This window comes from Mixophyes fleayi, chromosome 2 (assembly GCF_038048845.1).
Source record: "Mixophyes fleayi isolate aMixFle1 chromosome 2, aMixFle1.hap1, whole genome shotgun sequence".
NCBI lineage: Eukaryota > Metazoa > Chordata > Amphibia > Anura > Limnodynastidae > Mixophyes > Mixophyes fleayi.
The window spans coordinates 66,248,741-66,271,483 of NC_134403.1; the positions used below are offsets into that span (position 1 = coordinate 66,248,741).

The window sequence follows — 22,743 nt, forward strand, 5'->3', positions numbered from 1 at the left end:
TTTTAAAGCTCCACTATGATTCTATTGCTTGTGACATGCTCTGAAGCACCATCTCAACAGCAAAGTGTCCCTGTAAGCCATATCTAATTGCCTAGTTTTATACCCGTCCTCTAGGGGGAGAGGTATGAAAACAGATGGGCATGACCAGTACTGGATCAAGGCACGATCGACACATGCAGCTGCGCGACATTGCCACGCTCCCCCTCCTGCATCTGGCGCCCTGCTACTTCTTTCTCACTGACTGGGCATGTAGTCATCATCATGTGGAGCTGCACCAAAAGAGAAGACAGGAGAGAAAAAGACAGAAGAAAAGAATTCAGAAGAAAATAAGGTCTTAGGAAAGTAAGAAAAGAAGGGACATAGTGTGATGAAGGGAGGAACTGGTAATTCTGTTTTGTGAAAAGACATTTTAGCTATTTTTTAGTTAATAATAAAAGTATGATTTCTAAACTTAGTTGGCGGGGACCAAACATGCTTGCAAGACGTGGTGCCGGCCCAGGGCATAACTTTGTTAATATGCATTATCACAAGGGGGGTGCAATGTGCATGAAAACGCTAATTGCATCATCAAGCATGCTGCCCAATGAGTTGGATGTGGCATCAAGCAGCATCATAAAACATCCTCACTGACCATGCAAGAAATTTGCCTGCTCTTCCTAGAATCTAGGGATGACCCTCTAGCTCAGTAGTCTCCCAGAGAAAGCAATTATAATCAGTGGTCAAAGTGGACATTTAGAAGTGGCAGTATGGAATATGTAAGTGAATGAATTTGATAATTTTACAATGACGACAATGGTTCTGATTCATCAAGGCATGTACCTGACGATTTTGAGTGTTTTGTATGCAGAATCACCCTGCACATGCCCACAACCAGGAAATACTTCCATGAAAGTAGTCCTGTCCGTTCCATGTTCGAACGCAAAGGTAACTTACTACAGCCTACAATTTCGGGGGTGTGCGGGAAAGGAGCATTTTAACGGTCAATTTACAGTAGGAGCATGCCAAACACAAGCACACGAATCCAGCTCTGGTCATCTCAACGTTACTTGTTTTCTACTATATAGAAACAGAACTAGTCTGGATCCTGATCAGTAATGATGACAGTTTCGTATACATGCTATAACATGTGTTTGCAATCAGGAGCAACTGTATAAATGTATTTTATGCTCAGTAGACATTAACAATATCCTAATAAATATAGTTCAAGAATAATATTTTTTTAACTATTTTATCATTAATGTTGCATTATTAACAGGAGTGTTGGGGTATCGGGGTTCACCGATACTTCTATCAATCACCTTCAATCTCAGTCAGATCGTTCTTTGTTTTCAGTCGACTGGTGAACAGAAAATACTCAACACCTGTATGATATAATGCTGAGCAGCTTTTATTCTGTTACAATTTGAGACCGCTTCAGCGTCTATTTTTATACATGTAAGTCTAGGGGTATAGATGCTGAACAATCAATTATAAGACAGTAAAATAATGAGAGAAAATCAATTAACAATATATATATATTTCAGTTTTGCATCAAAGATCAAACAATTATTTCTTCTTTATGTGTTATCTCTTTCCAGGCTTTCTACCAATATTCTTGTGCTGCCCCCATCTTTGAGTCCTTGGGTTTTATCTTATCAAGAACGTTACTACATGTTCTTAGAATGTTTTCGTTGATGGGAACATTCTGCTGTGTGGTTAACCTTCAATAATTTGTCTTTTTAAACTGAACATAATATCTGCTAATTTCTCTTAAAGTTATAGCATAACATATTAGCTTCTAAAGCTTAGCACATGATAGATATTAAATCAATAATCATACAATTCCACCCTAACAGGAGACATGAATTCAATAATTTTCTTTTTTTCCTGTGCATTATTTGGCGAATTTATAATCCACATAGGTATTGGGCGCATCCTGCGGCATCTTGCGTAGTAGAGCACAGTAGACCTGCCCCCGATTTAAACAGCGGATCTACAGATCCGCGCCTTGAAAAATTTGGACCATTGCTAAGCCGAAATACATGCGTATGCTACTAAATACAGGTTGCGATCGGAATGTGTGCCTTGATGAATAGATAATTGATAATTCCAAATAGAAGTGGCGGTATGGCACATCCTTGTATACTAGCCCACTGTAACCACTGATTATAATGAAAGAGCCAACTTATAGTCGGGTCTACTGGCTTCAACGCTTAATATTAATGTGTACAATCACAGGAGAAGTGGATTTAGGGTTCAAAGGATGAAAACTTGTTTAAATGGGATAAAAATATCAGATTTATATAAACTACTGTAATTCCTATATACACACACAATACAAAATCATAGTTCCTGTCTGTCCTAGTTTCCAGAGACCCAGGGATTGAAAGATTTGTCCAAGGACTTTTCTTCTTTTGGCTTTCAGTAGAGAGCAGCTGCATAAAGGTGTCTCTTTTTTTCTGCATGGTATATATAATTATTCCAACTATCTTATTCTCTATGCTTTACCTGTTAATATTTATTGAACAGAGTATTTAACATGCAAAAAAATACATACACATTAGAATCAAATTCAGTAAACATGACATGATGAGTACTGTAGAGTTTCAAGTTGTTCCATCGAGACCGTATCTTCACAGGCAAAGCATCTATAAAAAATAAGTTGAAAAAATCGGTACGTGTGCCCAAGCTACGAAATACAGTTACCCTACAGATCTACGAATTCCCCCAACAAAGATGGCGCCGTGAGATCCCCACGTCCGATGCGTGATTGCGTCACGCGCAGGCTCGCTTTCCTTTTGCTGGAAAGACCTGGCGCTGCACACACGTGATCGTCTCATCCGGGTCTTCGCGTTCTTTCACAGTCGGCCCAACATGGCAGCTTCAGGTGAGTGTGTTAGAGGAACAGGGGGTCGCTCCCGGTATCGAGTATGTAGCTGTCCGGCAGCCTTTATATTCACCAGGCGCGATCTGCAGTCCGTGCTGCCGCGCCCCATGTGCTCGCTGCTCGGCATCGAGCGGTGGAAGCCGCTGTACGCGGCACAGACACGCTGTATAATCCTCGGGATGGCCCAGGCCGCACCCTGTCTGTGTGCGGAGATCGCTCCGGAGGGCAGGCGGTTACATCGCAGCTCTGTGCCGGTGACCGGCCAGCTGTTACCACGCTCCAGCTGCTGGTGTCTACGCCGTGCACCAGATGCGGCCACCCAGCTGCCCGGTGCGCAGCGTGGCGCAATGTCTCAGCCTTTAGGGCGCATCTGTGCGCGCTGCTCCGTAATGTCCGTGTAAGGGCTACGTGTCCCGCAATGTGGCCCTAAGTGCGGAGCTCTCCGACGGGAGGGAGGCTGCGGGGTGTCTCCGGGTAGCTATCTACCATTCCGTGCAGGGAGGGAACACGTGGCCCAGGAGGGTGGGGGGTAATCCTGCTTCATCTTGTTGTGGAGAGCAGACCTTGGCGTGTAATGGCGGTAAAGGTCGGCACCGATACAGTCAGGCCTGAGTATTGATCCCCCGCCCCTGGGATCATAAGTGACTGGACGTGAGGAGAGGACACGTCAGCATCTCTCTCTAGAGGGGGACACATAAAAACCACTAAAATGCTGCATTATTAGATTGCATTGTGTAACCATACCACGTTGCTATGGATAAAAGCTAAATATGAGTAATTTAATCAAGTATTAATCTATTTGCATATGGCCTGCTATTTTTACATATATCCATAGACCTAAACATGCCCATTAGTTAGGTGGTGCTGCTGCACTGCCTTTGAGACTTGTATAACACTGCACATTGTATATAATTTACTTTGTGCACTTGCTAAATCAGTCCAGTTGAAAGCTGTTGGGTATGGGCATATATAATTGCCCATGTTGCTGAGCGTCTAATAATAGCAATGTTGTTGCTGATTCATGCATTGAGTTCAGGTTATAGGTTTTTTTTTTCTACTGCTGGAACAAGTGTTGTGCTTTGAACCATTTACACATGTTCCTGCAAGTGTGTTTTTGTTAGCACACTTAGGCCTCAAACACTGATGGTTTTTAAATGCATTTTTAACAATTGTAAAATATCTAAACTGGTTTTAAACTAAAAACCACAATTTTGTAGTGTAACCATACCAACTGGCATTTTCTCATTTATTTTTTATTCTTGTGCTCTTTTGTAATATCTTTAATAATGCTACTTATTCTTTCTCTGGTGTTTGCTGCATTTAGATGTATTTGCCTAATATGACCTCTAAAATGCATATGACTTTGTGCATTTTTATGATTGTTAAAAAAAAAAAAACCATGAGTGGGTCTGAGGTCTTTGTTTATATCATGGCTTCCTCATCATAGGTGGGTTACAATGCAATTTACATTGGGTCATCATAACCCCCTTCTTACAGATTCTGAAGTAGCAATTTATAAAACAATGAAAGGAATTACATATAATTAGTAAATCTGCCATACATAATATGGGAATTGCATAGAATTAGTAAATCTTCCATACATAATATAGGGCATGGCTATACAGATGTTTAGATCATCTGTTTCCTTCAAAGAATTGTCATTATCTGTATACTTTCACATTTTCCTTGTTTATTAATTTGTGCTAAATGTAGTTACCTATAAACGGCAGATAAGAACCGCTTGGTCCATCTTGTCTGCCCATTTTTCTTTATTAACCTATTGCAACCTCAAGCCCTATTTGTTTCTTTAATCTTTGTAAGGATATCCTTATGTCTATTTCAAGCAGGTTTAAATTGCTCTACTGTATTAGAATCTACCAGCTCTGATGAGAGGCTATTCCACTTCTGCACAACCCTTTCTGTGAAGTCATTTTTCCTCTGAACCTACTTCCCTCCAGTTTCAGTGCATGTCCTCATGTTCTAATATTTCTCTTCCTTTGAAGAATGTTTCCCTTCTGTACCTTGTTAAAACCCTTGCTAGATTTGAAAGTTTCTATCATGTCCCCCCTTTCCCTTCTTAGTTCCAAACTATACATATTAAGATTTGGTTAACAGCAGGAAAAGCGTGATATTTAATTCCAGTGGGTAACTGACCTTCGTGTAATGAGTGTGTATTTTACATACAGAGACTCTTGCACATAACCCAGAAATTATTTCTGAACTTCATCATAAGATATTGTAATGTAGAACCAGGACTAACAAGGTGATGCAGAATGCCTTTTTTGTCTTTGGTGTATTGAAAATACAGTACAAGCTATATGTTAATATTACAGCTGTTGAATGTTGGAAGCAACCAATTATAGATACAGATTTCTTAGTAAAATGTATGTTTGACCATGTACACATCTATTAGTTCTCCATGTAGCCAGCTTTCATAGATCTCCAAAGAAATTGTATTATTTTCTTGGAATTTAGCTAGTTCAAGTAGACTTTACACTTAATAGCATTTTGTAAGACACTGCATCTCAAAAACTAATTAGTAATGGGGCAATTTGGGCTCTAATATTCTTGCTCCATAGCTGCATATTGTTGGTACCATCTTAGCTAAGATTACATGGTTAATGGCAATGTAATTAGGCCATTGCCACCAAAAATTTAAGGCTAGTACTTAGTGTTAAAATACCTTGGAGCTATTGTAAGCAAAAATGATGAAATAAAAGTTGGGTTTTTTTTATACAGATTTATATTTTGACCGTTTACCAGAAGCACACTTATTGAACAGTGCAATATTTGCTTTGCCTGATGTTTGTGTGGACTTTACTATAGTCTGTCGCAGTCTGATTGTTACTACTCATTAAAGTGTACAGTAACTTTTTAGTCTCTGCAATTACATCTTGCGAGGTTAATCTCAAGATTAAGGAAAACAATGCAATGTTATTATCATTGTTTATTTGTAAGGTGCCGGATAGACAGCATTATAAAGCATAAAACAGCAAGTATAAAAGCTTACACTATAAGCATATGTCAGGCATAACATAGAATGTGACCTAGGAGAGGTACAAATGAGGTAGAAAATAGAGGTGGGACATGAAAGAAAAGAAGGTCCTGCTTGTGAGAGCTTACAATTTAGACATACTGCGTTTAACCTCCTGAGAATAATCACCCAGAGTGAAAAAGATCATTCCTGTAATTTCTCTGTCAATTAGCATCTTCTGTAAGAATCACCTTAAGATCTGATTTAATGATTGGTCGCTTATCCCATTAAACTCTATGGAGAAGATTATTCACCTGTTCATGTGATGCATTAAAGCTGTATTATCACATAAGTGGCAGATTATTTTAGTTTGCCACCTCAAAATAGTCGTAGAGTAAAGGTGTGAGCAGGCGGTCCAATCAGAATCCACAGTCTGTGGTTGCAGCTTCTGATTGGTTCTCCTGCTTTACCCTCCCCCCCCCCCCCCCCACCACCCCCTCAGTTTCATACAGCTCAGTTTTTTATTGTGAGCAGAATCGCAAAGCCCCTGTAAATATGGATGCCTGGAACAGCCCATTGGGCTGGGCGAATGTAGACCTGGGTAGTGATTTTTCACGCTACCTGTGGTTCAGCTTTAAACATACCTTAGTAGCATAAACTAGCCACTACAAAGTCGCTGTGTAGTCTAGCCTTTAAGGCTTGTTTGGCAAGGGATAGGTAAATATGTCTCGCATAGGAATGCATTCTTGAATGCGGAATGCATATAAAAAAATAAATAACCTGTAAACCTAACATTGTTTTTCTGGCTTTTAGCTACTGTGCTTTTCAGCCATGTCTTTATTTGAACAGAGAGCTTTGAACTCCGCCAAAACATATTTCTCAGTTTTGGGTGGAATTATTTCTTAAAATAATGATTTCAAAAGTTTTCACAGAAGTGTTTTTCTGGTTGCTGTGATTATCTATGGGCAGAGAATTATCTCTCGAACACAGGACAATGATGTAAGCTAAAGATAAACTGTTGCATAGCTCATAATATGGCTCGTTTTGTGTCTACGGCTTCAGGCTAGTCTCTCTGCCCCTGAGGTTAAAACTTCTTCCGTATGCCCAAAAATCTATTTTTCTTTCTTAGTAGAACCAAACTCCTTGTCAGTGTCACAAGTGCCTGTCCATCTGCTCATTTAAATGACCACTGCCTGGTTTATGTTGCTTCCACTCATTTTCAATGGACATTGACTCTCCAAGACAGCTAGCATTTAAATGGCTATCACAACCACCCCTCCACTCCCTGTGAAACAACTTGTATAATTGAGTTTGTCCCACAACAAAATATTTACACTGCTACTTGAAAACTGACTTTAGCTTCCAGTTTCATGCTTTGGATGGGTTCTTCTGCTCACCGGAAAGCTGTCATTTAGGGCATGTTGAGTGCAGTTATAGTTGTAAAACCTTTCTCTCCACTGCCCACTTTGGCAGACAAGTTTCTTTGCCTTAATTTAAGTATGCAATATTTCACAACACTATATAGGTGAAGACATGAGTCTGCCAACCCCAGTGGATGGTTTGGTGATGTAGCCAATTAGGTAAATATAGGGTGGATTAAAGATTTGAGATTGCAGCTAAATACCAATAGTTGTCTGCCTAACTTTCATGTTTCATAGTTAAGCATCTTCTCTAATATTCTGATCTGCTACTTGAGTGGAGAAGAATTTAGCAGTACATGTTAGATATGGTTAGACCACTCCTTTAATGTTGGGTGGAGATGCATTTTAAAAAGGCTGAATTCTCATTTAAATTTGCACAGTCAATAGAAATTAGCTTAAATATAACTAGCTTTGATGTTTCCTCTGTTGTCCCTACGTGTCCACGTTTTCTGTTGGTATTTTTTATTCATTAAAAGGCTGAGGTGGTAGAGCACATGTAGGTAACCAGGATTGTTTGCCCCTGGCTGCTTTGGGCAGAGTAGTAGTAAGGACCAAGTATATTTCAAGTACTTGGTCTGTTATTGGATAATTCCACAAAAAACATTTTTATTTTTTATAAGTAATATATGTTAAAATACAAGATCATACTTATCTATTCTCTTGCGGTCCCCCCCATTTGCTGCTATGGTCTAGGACAGGAGATCCTCTATCCTGCTGGAACAGACTTTAGAAATCACTGGCAATGAGGTTTTCGATGATTCTGCTCTGTGAACTTCCTATTCATGGGGTAGAGGTTTGATTAAATAAAAAAGCCCTTTACAATGAACATTACTTGCTTGGGGTCTGGTGGTCTGCCAGATTGAGTGAGTCCCCCGATGTCTGCTGCATTGTAGCGGTGTCCTCGTCATTTCTGCCATGATGCTTTTTTCCTAAAGGCTCTGTATTGTTGATAAACACACTGCAAGCAGAGAATTTCTGTAATGCAGCAGACATTGGGGAGCCCACTGGATCAGGTGGGTAGATGGACCTCTGGTACGTATGGGCAAATTTTTAACCTATAGAATGCCACTCAAAATGGAGTTATCATTTGTTAACTGATCTGTATTTTATATTTCTGTGTGCAATTCCTTTCACCCACAGATGGCTTCTGCGTGGACAGCCCTGCGCATCTAGGTAGAGCATTCCAATGACTGTTATGAACTTGTATATGAGTATTGTCTACACATGTCTAATTATCAAAGCCTGTTTATTACCGAGCTAAATGTGCCTGAAACAACTTCATACTTCACTAAATTCGTCCAGAAAATCTGTTTGTTTTGGTGACAGTTGACATATTTTTAAAAGGCTGTTTAGGGCTTATTTTGTATCACTGCGTCAAAGGGAACCGCACGGAAGGCCCAGGCTTTATAGGCCATAATGGTTGGCTTGCAGTAACCTTAGTAATGGACTAATCCATTCTGATTGGTAGATTTCACACACGGGCAAGTCAAGTGAACTGTATTGACGCTTCAGGGTGAGTGTTTTTGTTGATGGATTTGATCTGTAGCAGCATCCCCTCTGTCCTTTGGCTACAAGCAGTGTAATATTGTGATGTAGTGGTGAGGAAATGTCCCTTCATGCTGCTTTTTCTAGCAATGTTGCAATAGAAAGTATAAAACTGAGCAAAGTATTTTACCTTCCTGATCTTGAATATTAACATTGTTTTAGTTCTTCTCTTGAGAAATTGTTTGGTGTTTTTCAGTTCTCCCAAGTCTTCAATGTTGTACAAGTGTTCTGAAATTTCAAGACTAAAAATTTTTTGGGTAGCGCCTAACAGCGTTACTTTCTTCTGTGTAGTTTTGTATTGCCTCATATGCTATTGGTAATATGTGGCTCTTCCTTAACATATCTTAAATTACAGGCTAGTGGAGCAAACCTTGGTGCATAGCACACATTTATTGATATGTTGCATTTTCATGGAAGCTTTTGCACCATGTAACACTTAACCAGTTCTTCCAAAGACTCCTTCAGTTCCTTTTTAACATACATTTTAGTTTTGTATTGAATAACTCTAGCTTGTTACGGTTTCCCCAATAGTAGTACTGGCTACTAAGATGGTTATATTGCCAACTAAATGCAGCATATTGTTCCATGTAGCCAGACTCTTACCACCTTCTGCTCTGTATCAACACTGTTTCCTACAGACACAACACTTGTCCACACAGCTCTTCCTTTCCTCTGTAACAGTGCTTCCTACAAACACAACACTTGTCCGCACAGCTCTTCCTTTCCTCTGTAACAGTGCTTCCTACAAACACAACACTTGTCCACACAGCTCTTCCTTTCCCTTCCTCTGTAACAGTGCTTTCTACAAACACAACACTTGTTCACACAGCTCTTCCCTTCCTCTGTAACAGTGCTTCCTACAAACACTTGTCCACACAGCTCTTCCCTTCCTCTGTAACAGTGCTTCCTACAAACACACTTGTCCACACAGCTCTTCCTTTCCTTTGTAACAGTGCTTCCTACAAACACAACACTTGTCTACCTTCCTCTCCATCAGCCGTACTTCCTACAAGCACACGTGTCTACACAGCCTATACATTTTGTTCCCTTTCTCCCGTTAAATTGTAAGCTCTCGCCAGCGCCCTTTGTTTTATTTTGCACTTATATGTATTAACATTAGCTGTATAACACTGCAATGAATCTTGGAACGTTATAGATACTAGTGTACCCTGAAATATTAAAATTTTTCCATTCATTGCTATACATGATGTTAATGCAGCTTTACTAATAACGTTCAGATGTATTCCTACATAGAAATGCCTTTCACTGTGCTGATGTTTATGTATAATCCTGCTCCTTCAATCTCACAGCTAAGAAAAACAAGAAGAAGGGGAAGACCCTGACCCTCACTGACTTTTTAGCAGATGATGGGAGCCCTAACGTTGGTGTCGGTGGTGGTGGGGGTGGAGGTGGAGGTGGAGGTGGCGGTGGCAGCACCTATGCCCCAAAACCTGTCAATTGGGCAGATGAGACTGATGATTTGGAGGGAGATGGTAAGTGTTTGCCTTGCATTCCTTTGTATGTTATGTGTATTAGAGCTCTACTGTGGGGGTGGAGGGAGGGTCTTGGACAACTATGTACAGCTACTTTCCCTGGATCAGGGCTAACTATTAAGCTTAACAAACATTCTATGCAACACTGACTTTGTATAAAATGAATTACCATATTAGTACACCTGTTTGTTGGGGTTTTCCCCTTTCTATTTAGTATATGTTCTACAGTGAATGAAATTACAGTTGAAGCTGCTGCATCCAAGCTTTTAGTTAGCTATAACAAATGCAAAGTGACACTGAATTGTTTCCAGCTGTCCAGGCTTGCTGGTAATGTAAGGGTTCCAGACTAAATGTATTGTAGTATCTTGTCCTTGCACTAATCCCAAAAAATATCAAATGGGAGTAATTACTATCTCTCTAATCCTATATTTGTAAAATCTTTAATTTTGGAGTGACTCCACCTAAAACTTTGAAAAAACTGTTTAATTTTGAGTTTAGCTCTTTTTTTAAAGCAGACATGTTAACTACAGATAGAGGCAGCCATTTTGTGGACTGGACTAATATTCATGAGGATACAGCCTATCCATTCACATGGAACTAGTACTTCATGAATATTAATCAGGCAGTGACTCAGGGATGTCTGGTTCCCAGCAAATTGAAAGGCTGCGTACTGTATCAGACCACACTGTGTGTGTGACAGGCCCACTTCTAATACTAGTGGTTGGCTGTATTGCACTCCAGTGTTTGCAGTTGTAGCCCTGTTATTGCCAAGTTTCTGTTAAGCATTTGTTCTGGTCACGTGTAATAAAATTCAGACCAAACATAAAGACCTGTTTGTAAGTTGTTGAAAAGACCAGATACAATGTGTCTCCTGCATCATTATCACGCAGAAACCATTGTACAGCATATAAAACGTCTAGTATTTAATACTGCTTTGGGCTCACTGTTTTATGTGAGGAGCTTGTGCAGATACAAAAACATTAATGAGCTAGAGTATATTGTCAATTTTCTTTTTGTGGGTATGTAAAGCAAATAGATAACAGGACAGTACCAACTAACGAGTCGTATCATTTGTAATATTGAGCCATCCAAAAAAGCCTAAACTGCTTCATAGTTTTTTTTTTTATGTTGAAAGAATTTTGTCACTAAATTCAGTAATCTAAATACATTGGTTTTTTCCAGTCTCGACAACATGGCATAGCAATGATGATGATATGTACAGAAACCCCCCAATTGATCGTTCCATCCTGCCAACTGCTCCTCGAGCTGCACGAGAACCTAATGTGGACCGAAGCCGTCTGCCTAAAAGTCCTCCCTTCACTGCCTTCCTTGGGAACCTTCCCTATGATGTGACTGAAGAGTCCATACAGAAGTTCTTCAGGGGATTGAATGTGAGTACTGACTGTCATGGTTCCTATGTGATGGGTGTTGCTTTCTATTCGAGGGGTGGCCGTGCCCTATTATTTTATTTCAATGTTTTTTGCCAATTTGCAACTGGAAATTGACTGTAAGCTGCAGTATAAAGGGTACACCTTAAAAATAGACACACTCTGTTTAAAGGTGATACTGACTTCAGCTTTCAGTGGTTTGGTGTTACACTCTTTATAGAATGTACATTTCAGCAGTATGCAAAGTAATGACAGTGTTTTTGCAAATCGGATCAAATGTCCAAACAGTAGCTCTTTTCAGCTCTGAGGGGACTACAATATTGTATAATGCTGAACCCCTTCAGGTATTGTTAATACGTTTTTAGGTAAAAAGTAAATAACACTCTTGGTGACGAGAATGAATCCTCCTCTTATCATGCTGTACTTTGTTCCTCATACCTAGATCAGTGCTGTTCGCTTACCCCGTGAGCCCAGCAATCCAGAGAGATTAAAAGGCTTTGGTTATGCGGAATTTGATGACTTGGACTCGCTTCTACGGGCTTTGAGTCTTAATGAAGAAGTAAGTTAATAAGCAATGCATAGTATATTGTGCCTTAGAATTTCCACACTTACAAATTTTAAGGAGGAAGATCTGCACCTGAAGACTGCCGCAGCTGAGTTTGTGCTCTGTCTGGGCTAACCCCAGCAGCTGTCTGAGATTAATTTCATGTACAAGTACTGATGCCTCCAAAACAGTTGTACTTCTCTAACTAGACAGATTGCTCACTGGATGCTGCCATATTTCTGTAGAACTTGATTAAGTCACTGTAGAAGTCCATTAAGTCAATGAATAGACTCCTTTTTTTTAGTTGTAATTTTATAACGGATTAGTATCTGTTACAATGTACATGTATTTAAAAATAGACAAACATTGCAGACAGTATGTGTAAGTGTGTATATATTTGTCATATATAAAGGCACAGTTCTACTTTGAGCGGCAGCATCATGGCAGCTCCTATTTAGCAGGAACACGGAATGTAGAACTGTTGTGAGCTAGAATAAAATACAATATTTTCAAGGTGTAAGTCAATGGGTCAATTCCCTGCGATGAGCTGCTAGATGTCACCGCGATGTTCGGCTGCGTTCATTTCTGGGTGATACTGGAACATCACATTCCTGCACATTGTGGGGCATTGCATTCCCTCCAATGTGGCACATTGGTAAAGTGGGTAGCACATTTCTTAGTCATGTCGTATACATATTGCAGATGGGAAGTGTCTCTGCCTTTCCAACCAGGTTGCATGTCACGTATAATGGATATGCCTTTTATTACTTGTTCAGGCAATCCAATGTTATGGGGGTTTCTTATGTAGCAGATCAGGCATTGCTTGCCACAGTAAATGTCAGGTTACAGATGGAGCCTTCAACTTGATGTAAATGTAGTTTGTGATCAGGGCAGGGTCAGGTTGTAACTAAACTTGCTTGATATGTTTTTAATCCAGGTTGAATGCGATGGGGGATTTTGTTGCCCACTGCTGACTGTCCATCCCACGTCTTTAGTTACTGGGAAGGGAGTGTCTTCACTGCAGTTTTATTGCATAAACAAAGTATCCAATCTAGTAAGAACGTAACTTAGCCAAGATAGAATAAAAACATAAGAATAACTAGGCAACAGAACACAATGTAAATGTCAATATTGTGAGATATGAATGGATATAGTGTATGAGTTGTGAATAGTCAATGGCTTCCTCCTCACTTTACAAAATTGAAATTATTATTATTACCATTTATTTATATAGCGTCACTAATTCCGCAGCGCTGTACAGAGAACTCATTCACATCAGTCCCTGCCCCATTTGGGCTTTCAGTCTAAATTCCCTAACATACACTCACACAGAGAGAGAGACTAGGGTCAATTTTGTTAGCAGCCAATTAACCTACCAGTATATTTTTGGAGTGTGGGAGGAAACCCACGCAAACACGGGGAGAACATACAAACTCCTCACAGATAAGGCCATGGTCAGGAACTGAACGCATGACCCCAGTGCTGTAATGCAGAAGTGCTAACCACTACGCCACCGTGCTGCCCTTCAATTTCAAGTTACGAATACAATGCAGCCAGTGTTTTAAATCTATTCCACCGGTTACCTGTCTGTGTTTTCCCCGTATTTCATATTGGGTAAAATAGTAGCTAACAATTTTTGGTAATAAAACTTTGCACGTATTTCAACTTCTACCACATTGTTGGAATAAATGCAGTATAAGTATCTGCACATTATATTTTTGTAAGGATTACAGGATCACTAAACCTCCAAATGAAAATTTTCAGATATGAATCACGAAAGTATAGATTGTATTGACATGACAGTCCAATACAGTTCTTTAAGTGTCACCTCCCCATTACACAGCTGAAGCTCTTCCACATCTTTAGTGTCCAATTATTATCTGATATGCCGATCAAGAAGCTGAGAATGCAGTCATTCAAGCTAGTGGGATGTGACTTGCCTATTCTGCTGAGCTGTCACTATTGTGTCTCACGGCAGTCACTTCCCTCCTAACTTGGCATCTGCAGCAGTGGATAGTGAATTGGTGAACTTATATTGTGAAGTTTAAGCACTCCATTTGGCATTGTATTCTAATACATATACTTTAATATGGAGTTTGTCTTCCTTTTTGCAGCGATAACCGATTCAACTCTTCTTGGAAGGCTTTCCAAAAGATGTTGGAGTGTTTCTGTGGGAATCTGTGCCCATTCATTCTGTAGAGCATTTATGAGTTCAGGCACTGATGTTGGACGAGAAGTCCTGGCTCGCAATCTCCAGGTCATCCCAAAGGTGTTCGATGGGGCTGAGGTCAGGGCTCTGTGCAGGCCAATCAAGTTCTTCCACATGGAACTCGTCAAACCATGTCTTTGTAATCCTTGCATTGTGCACTGGGGCACAGTCATGTTGGAATAGAAAAGGATCTTCCCCAAACTGTTGCCACAATGTCAGAAGTATAGCATTGTCCAAAATGACTTGGTATGCTGAAGCATTAAGAGTGCCCTTCACTGGAGATAAGGGGTCTAGCCCAAACCCTGAAAAACAGCCCCATACCATTATCCCTCCTCCACAAAACGTCACAGTTGACATAATGCAGTCAGGCATGTAACGTTCTCCTGGCAGCTGCCAAACGCAGACTCGCTTCTCTGGCAGCAAACAGAGAAGCGTGATTCTTCACCCCACAGAATGCGTTTCCACTGCTCCATAGTCCATTGTTGATGTGCTTTACACCACTCCATCCAACACTTTGCATTGGTCTTGGTGATATGAGGCTTGCATGCAGATGCTCGGCCATGGAAACTCATTCGTTTAGCTCTGGCCACACAGTTTTTGTGTTTACATTAATGCCAGTGAAAGTTTGGAAAGCTACAGCTATAGAATCAGCAGAGAATTGGAGACATTTAAGCACCATGCGCCTGACCAGTCGTTGACCTTGTTCTGTGATTTTACGTGATCTTCTGCTTTGTGGCTGAGTTGCTGCTGTTCTTAAATGCTTCCACTTTCTAATGATATCACTTACAGTTGACTGGAATATCCAGCAGGGATAAAATTTCTTTACCTGTCTTATTGAAAGGTGGCATCCTATCACAGTACCACGCTTGAAGTCACTGAGCTCTTCAGAACTACCCATTTTGTATTGCAAATGGGTATTGCATGGCTAGATGCTTGATTTTATACACCTCTGGGAATGTTTCCTTACACACACTTTACACATCTTGTAATGAAGGTGATCACTTAATCATTCCTGTGTCAGATACTTGACTGTCACATCCTTCTAAACAATGCTTGATACTCTGTAGGCTTTACAAAAGTCCCCCAGTCACCAACAAATCCTCTTTGTACTAACAGTCTGCAATTGACTGTCCCCAAGTGCTCTTTATACCCAGTACTGCTGACTGTTGCAGATTATTCCTTGTTTTTCTTTTGTGAATGCACGAGGGGTCTGTGCCTGTTTGTGTGTGTGGGGGGGGGGGGGGGGGGGGTGTGCTGACTCGGGGAGGTACACGTCATTGCATGTGTTGGCTTGTTTCACACAACAGTGGCCTTCTGAATTGAGCATTCTAATTCTGATATGTCCAATTGAGCAAATCTAGTGTTAAGTAAAACCTGGACTATTTAACAGCCTTGGGAGATCACTGATCACTAGTGCAAGACCTTGGTCTACAATGTCCATCTTGGCTCAAAGTATTGAGATCCTTATTTTCATCAGTTATTTTGAACAGTTCAACAATTGAAGAGAATCCTATTTTTTTTTTTTTTTTGTCATGTTGGCAGCTTTTCTTCTAACAATTGTGGTATTTTTTGGAAAATATTAGTGTATATTAGTGACCTAAATGTCAATTAGACCGATGGCCTTAGATAAGGCACAACAAGAAGCTGTCCCAACATGAAAAGGCTTCTATTGGCTTTTTGAAATGTTTATACAAATTTTTGTTATTATAACGAACTGTAAGCTGCATTGTTCAACTATGTACATTCACAATGTTGTGTGTCCTTTCACGCTTGTTATCAGAGGCTTAAGGTTTTTAAAATGTATGGGGTGTTGTATGCCATAATACAGCTAGGTATTCTAGAAGTGTATTTTGTGTGGGTTACTGTGATATCAGTTTGTAATAAAACTATTGTAATAATCGCTAAACCTCTTTTGCAGTCTCTAGGGAACAGACGGATAAGAGTGGACATAGCTGATCAGGCACAGGATAAAGGTGAGTGTTAACTTCCAGTGCAAAGCTATGGTCTTAAAATTAATACATGTTGAAGCTGTGATAAGTGTTAACGGATTTGCTTTGACAAACAGTTCTCTCAGTATCTCATGTTTAGAAACAATTGACTGTCACATACACACACACACATCTGCACATTAACTATACATGTGAACAGACAATGTGTTTCACTAGGTGGTGGTATAGAATATATGTAGAGTAAAGAAAATGTGTGCTAGTAATCAGAATACCCCATGTCCTACTGCTGCTCAGTGTGCTTCTGGGAAACGCCATGTGATGACAGCAGCATCTGAATGATTACGTGACTTACAATTTTCTGCCCACAACATCATCTCATTTAAATACTAAAGGAATTTTTGACACAGGAAGTGGAACAGTTTTTGTAGTTGAGGTTTTTTTCTTCAAACAATGGTATAGCTTTCCTGTAGGCTTTACTGTTAATATTACATTGTTGGCATTAGTGATGTTTGGGTCAGTTGTACATTTCAGGTGGTGGCTTTTCAGCAGTGATCATTTTCAATCTCCTTGAAGCTGATATGGAATGTCCATCTGCTTTCCATATCCAATCACAAACAGCAATAGCTTGCCTTACTTTCCTGTTGATTGTGATTGAAATAGATACGACCTTTTACATGCATGAATTCCATTCATGGCTTAGTCATTTTAGAAAAGCTTGTTAGAGCCCACCGTCCCTACACACTGACAGACTCAAATGTAGAATAGATTATAAAGATTACAAGAGGCAAGTTTATTCCTCCAGTCTCTGTCAGTGTGTCCTTTACAGGAAGGCAAACGCTGTACTATTCACAATGCCACTGGAGGGAGCCACATCAGTTTCTCTAGGGTTCTTATGCTATAGTCTCGGAGGCTGCTAACACTGAAGAGATTTTTATGTGTTGCGTGTAATGCTTGTCTATTGAATGCCTTCAAATTTGGAATACTAATGCAGGCTGCATTCACTGAAATGCTGAGCAATTCATTAACACTGAGCACACCTGCAATCCGTACGTATGTGATCTAGGCTGTGAAAATTTTACTTGATGTTGCAGTTAGAATTAGCAACAATTGTACTTTGTTATCTTGTATAATTTTGTTCTATCTAGCCACAGTGTATTCAGTCTATACAGGGTGTGGTTTAATAACCAACCTTTGTCACACTTCCACCTCCTAAACTCCTTAGCTGTGAAGTGAGTGTACTTTAATATTTTTAATTCCATTTCCAGGATATTAACCCATAGACATGAGTGTAGGTTAAAAGAATGATGACATTTGATGCTGGGTTATGAGCTTAAATGTTTCAATCAAAATGTAAACTAAGATCTAACTTCTGTTTTGCTTGATAAAACAGATTTACACTAATTACAAGTGCACTTGACTATTGTGTGTAGTAAATCGGGCACATATATTTTCTAGAGGTATACAGCAATGAAAATTTCCATGCCAAGAGGACCTACTTGAGGCATTTATTTCCAATTGTGAGATTTGAATTTTTTTTTTTTTAATGTATATATGTATGATTTGGATTGTGGTTATAGAATAATTAGATGGTCTATTTCAAAGTTTGGTGCTGGGTTGCAGGCATGCCTCTGTTTTACTGACCTTTTGTATTGAAATATTTTAGTTTGAGGCCTGCTTGCTTTCTTGTTTTTATGTCCAATAATCACTGGTGAACACTTTTACACCAACAATTACATAATGCAACCTCCATTCCTATGCAGATCGCGATGACCGCTCATTTGGCAGAGATCGAGACCGCAATCGAGATTCTGACAAGACAGATTCGTCTGATTGGCGGGCGCGTCCCACCACAGACACTGCCGATGACTATCCTCCCCGTCGTGGAGATGACAGCTTTGGAGGCGACCGTAAGTTGTTGCCCTGTCAAAGACCTTCATTATGTTTGATTGGCAAATGCATTTTAGACAAGTTGTTTCTCTTATAGGGTATCGTAGTGACCGCTATGAATCGGACCGGTACCGTGATGGCCCACGTAGGGATGGCGATCGCTTTGATCGTGACAGAGGAAGAGATCGTTATGATGACCGTGATCGCAAGGATTATGATAGAGGCAAGTAAACGTGGCAGGGTCATTATTCTCATATGATGTGTGATTTGTTTTACAATGAAACATCATCATCATCATCAATATTTATATAGCGCCAGCAAAGTCTGTAGCGCTTTACAATTGGGAACAAACATTGATAAGACAATACTGGGTAATACATACAGACAGAGAGGTAAGAGAACCCTGTTCACAAGCTTACAATCTATAGGACAATGGGAGTTAGAAACACAAGGGCATGTGCTACATCATATTGCACAATGGACCAGCTAGAACACAAAGGTAAAAGTACTGAGTGGGCTGTGTGTGTTGCAATGTTGTTCAGAGGGTTGTTGTCTTGCGTTAGCAGTGTAGAGGATGGCAATAGGGTAATCTAGGGAAATTAAGATGGTGGTTGAGGAATATCATAACCTTGTCTGATGAGGTGGGTTTTCAGTGAACGCTTGAAGGTTTGAAGACTAGAGGAAAGTCTTATTGTGAGAGGGAGGGAATTCCACAAACTGGGTGCAGCCCGGAATAAATCCTGTAACCGAGAATGGGAGGATGTGATGAGAGTGGAAGAGACGTAGATCTTGTGCAGAACGGAGGTGTCGAGTTGGGAGATATTTTGAGACAAGTGAGGAAATGTATGTCGGTGCAATTTTGTTGATGGCCTTGTATGTTAGTAGAAGAATTTTATACTATTCAACCACTATTCAAAAGCAAATTCAACAGCTAACTATTTGTAGTCTTCTTAATCTAATCATTAATACTATATATCCAATAATGGCACCACTGTTTTAAATGCTGAGCCACTCTGTTTCAGTACTTAGATGTTTGCACATAAAGACATTGGCCTTTTGGTCAGAATGTCTCACCAGGTTGGCAACTAATGATATAGGTCAGTCTCTTAACTGAGTTGTGCATCAGATTCAAGAGAACAATATAAATATATATGGAATGTTTAATCAGAATTTATTAAAAATAATATATGCAGTCAATTTGAGTTGTTGCTATATTTACCCTTTCACTGCCAATAAGTTTATATAGATTTATTAAATAGAGTGAAAAAAACAAAAACCATTTACAGCTAACTGACACAGTGAAAATACAAAAAAAAAGCTTGACCCAAATGAGGTTAAATGATAAAGGTGGTTCAGCACATTATGTTCATGCTACACCCACGTGGGAACTTTGGTGTCCTAACTTTATTTTTTTATAGGTTATGATTCCCGTGGAGGTGGTGGCGGCAGAAGAGCATTTGGTAGTGGCTACCGTCGTGATGATGATTACAGAGGTGGTGGTGGTGGTGGTGGTGGAGGAGGCGGAGGAGGAGATCGATATGGTGATAGATATGATGACCGGCGAGATGACAAATCGGACAGGTGGAATGGCTACTCCCGGAATGACGAAAGCAGGAGGGAAGAACGAGGTATGTCTTAAGCCTAAGGCAGTTTAGACAGTCTTGCTGCCTACCACTTCCGTGCTCTTTGCCAGATCTCAAATTGTGATCCCAATTGGTCTAAAGGTCCCATAATTCACTCCTAATTGGGAAGTTGCTGAGGGATCTGCATTGACACCCAGTTGGTTGTTTAAAGTTGAAGCAAGTTTAAAAACGCAATCTTCCGTTAATGTGTCAGGTACTATTAGCCTGGTGTGTGTATATGTTTTAATATATATTTAATACAGGTCCTCCCCAAAGGCCAAAGTTGATCCTCAAACCACGTACTGCTCCCAAAGAGGAAGAAACCAGTGGAGTTCCTGCAGCATCCAGTCGAGCAGCCTCCATTTTTGGTGGCGCCAAACCTGTGGACACGGCTGCTAGAGAGCGCGAAGTAGAAGAACGATTGCAGAAGGAGCAAGAGAAAATGCAGCATCGTCATTTGGATGATGACCGACCTCGACAGATAGAGAGAAAGCCGAGGGAAAGGTAAGCTGGTGTGGAATAAACTATGGTGTAACGTCACTTTGCCACGTTTATATTTTTATTATGCACAACAGAATAATTTTATTTACCTTTAGTCATTTGTAGAAGGTATTCTAAAATATTACTTGGTTTAAGACACAAAACAAGCTTTAGAATCAATCATTTCCTGTGGCAGCACAAATGTGAAGATGGAATAATTCAATAGTTATCTCTCCTGTAATCTGACAGCCTAAAATGTTGTCTACCTCAACAAAAGTTTTATGTAAGCAGTAGACTGCATTTTCAGGGATGACCAGCCAAAAGTAAAAAATGTACAGTTGTTGGTGTAGCTTGAGGAGACTAAGTACTTGCTCCTACGTCTGCCACATTGTCCGAGTGGTCCTATGCCACACTCCACTCTCCTCTTTCATCTGGGTCTGTTAATTTTCTCATTAAATTCCACCCAAAGCCATTTTCTCTTTATTGTACTTAACCTTTACCTGGAAAGTGTATGATCACGTGTAGTGAAGTATAGTATATTGAATTTACAGTATCATGTTTGAGTAAACAAGTTCAGTGCTATAAAAGCAATAATGGCAAAATCATTAAGTATTCCTGACAAATCGGTTATATATTTTTTTTTAATTTAGGTATATTTTCTTTTGTAGCCTATGTAAATGTCTTTAGTCTTTCATACCAAATGATTGCTTTCTTCTGGATTCCACCACACTGATGCTTGCAGTGAAGTAGATATGGAATCTGCTTACATAAATTGAGTTTAGGCACTCCTATATCTAATCCTTTCATTGTCTGTAGACATCCAAGTTGGCGCAGTGAAGATAACCAAGAGCGCTCTAGGACTGGAAGTGAGTCTTCTCAAACGGGGAACAGCGGATCGTCATCAAGGAGTGAGTAGAGTTCATTGCAGATGATCTAATGACCATGTATAATTAGTAAGGTTCATAGCTTGGCTTTCACTTTTTTCTGTTACTGAGGCTGTATAGAGCCCCTCAGTTAATGTAACTTGTAACTTTCAGATGGTCATTTAGGCAAAAAGTCTGATTGGAATAATTTATTTAACTATAACTTCTATCCATTATAACCCATTCACTTAAAGATTACATCTGCTGATTAAGTGTATATTTTGTTCAATTAGTGTACGGTAATGTATACCATTCCTAGGATTGTAGTGAAAAGAGGCTATGGGGAAAACTTGATCTAACTATCAGTGCAGACCAATCTGCTGACCAGCGTGACAGTAGTTTCAGTAGTTTGGTGACACATAGGGGGCCAGTTTTGGAGCAGGGCTGTGCAGCCAGGTTTCTGGTGCCAGTTAGTGAAGTCAGAAGTAGTCTGCGCACATGCAGCAATGTTGGTAAATTTATTTTGATAGATCACTCGTATGTCAAATAATCCGGTCAGAGTAGTAGTATTGAGCTCATTTGGGGCCAATGACCCAGTATTGCTGTTACAGACAGTCTTGCATACATTCAGTTATGGTTTTTAAAAGCTTAATTTACCCATGCCTTTCAGAATGATGTTATAAACATTCATTAATGCTGTTGGCAAGATTGCAGTCCCAATTTCTTTTGTGACTAACTCTTTAAAAAGTTTCTCCAAGTACAGATTGACCTAGTTATGTAGAAAATGGTCTCCTTATATGCCGAGCAGTAACCACGGTCTAAAAAGATTACAAACAATGTTTTTCTCCTTCAGCGTTATGGTCACACAGATGATGGGTTATGTTTTATCCCTAGGAGGCAGGGCACTGGATGCATTGCATAAGAAGGGGCCTGTGGTAGCACAGTTATCTTAGTTAGTCTGCCAAACAGCAGCATTGGGATAAATGCAGCTACCATACAGGCAGTGTGTCCTATGCCTGTCGCAGACTGCCTCAAATGTAGTTTTTAGCAAATCCCCCTGACTACTGGCTGGTAAAGGCTTGTGCTGTTGTTTTAGACTCCAGGTCATACTCTGTCTGCACCCTTGGTATACGCCATCATCAATTGGGGATATCGTATATCCTTTTTAGAGCTCCCTTAGAGTTATCTTCCTTTTACGTAAACCCGTAGCGAATGAATGCTTTCAGCTTGACAATTCAAAGGCTACTTGACTTGTCCCACATCTGTGGGATCAGGGTTTTTATCCACAGCTTTTCCTGGTTGGTGCCCAGGCTAGCTGGTTCAACATATGACTAAAGGGCCATTTATGATTGCTTGCTTTGGTTAGTGATTTAGGCCATAAGGGAAGTAGTTTCTGGTCTCCCTAATCTTCATATACCCAAAGTTAAAGGGGTGCAAGAGTTGGTAATTTCCCCAGATGTTTCTGGTGCACAAGTTGGGGCTCGGTCTCTTGATCAGTCAAC

General features: G+C 40.0%; 1 protein-coding gene and 1 long non-coding RNA gene across 4 annotated transcripts in view; one reads left to right on the top strand and one right to left on the bottom strand.

The window, feature by feature from the left end:
• Positions 1 to 3,524, bottom strand: LOC142141068 (uncharacterized). The gene is made up of 2 exons (XR_012688609.1): positions 2,537 to 3,524; positions 1 to 269 (listed from the first exon to the last, which is right to left on the bottom strand). It is a non-coding gene; the product is annotated as an uncharacterized LOC142141068 (long non-coding RNA).
• EIF4B (eukaryotic translation initiation factor 4B) overlaps positions 2,778 to 22,743 on the top strand; it is a 25,636-nt gene continuing 5,670 nt past the window's right edge. Inside the window, exons 1-11 of one of the 3 annotated variants that reach the window (XM_075199152.1) lie at positions 2,813 to 2,866; positions 8,402 to 8,434; positions 10,117 to 10,299; positions 11,482 to 11,690; positions 12,130 to 12,246; positions 16,359 to 16,413; positions 18,150 to 18,296; positions 18,374 to 18,499; positions 19,695 to 19,904; positions 20,162 to 20,402; positions 21,195 to 21,286. In XM_075199152.1, the coding sequence (XP_075055253.1) occupies positions 2,854 to 2,866; positions 8,402 to 8,434; positions 10,117 to 10,299; positions 11,482 to 11,690; positions 12,130 to 12,246; positions 16,359 to 16,413; positions 18,150 to 18,296; positions 18,374 to 18,499; positions 19,695 to 19,904; positions 20,162 to 20,402; positions 21,195 to 21,286 (1,426 nt within the window). In that variant the 5' untranslated portion in view covers positions 2,813 to 2,853. Of the gene's footprint in view, positions 2,867 to 8,401; positions 8,435 to 10,116; positions 10,300 to 11,481; positions 11,691 to 12,129; positions 12,247 to 16,358; positions 16,414 to 18,149; positions 18,297 to 18,373; positions 18,500 to 19,694; positions 19,905 to 20,161; positions 20,403 to 21,194; positions 21,287 to 22,743 lie in introns of all 3 variants that reach the window. The other 2 variants (XM_075199154.1, XM_075199153.1) reach the window with 2 other exon arrangements.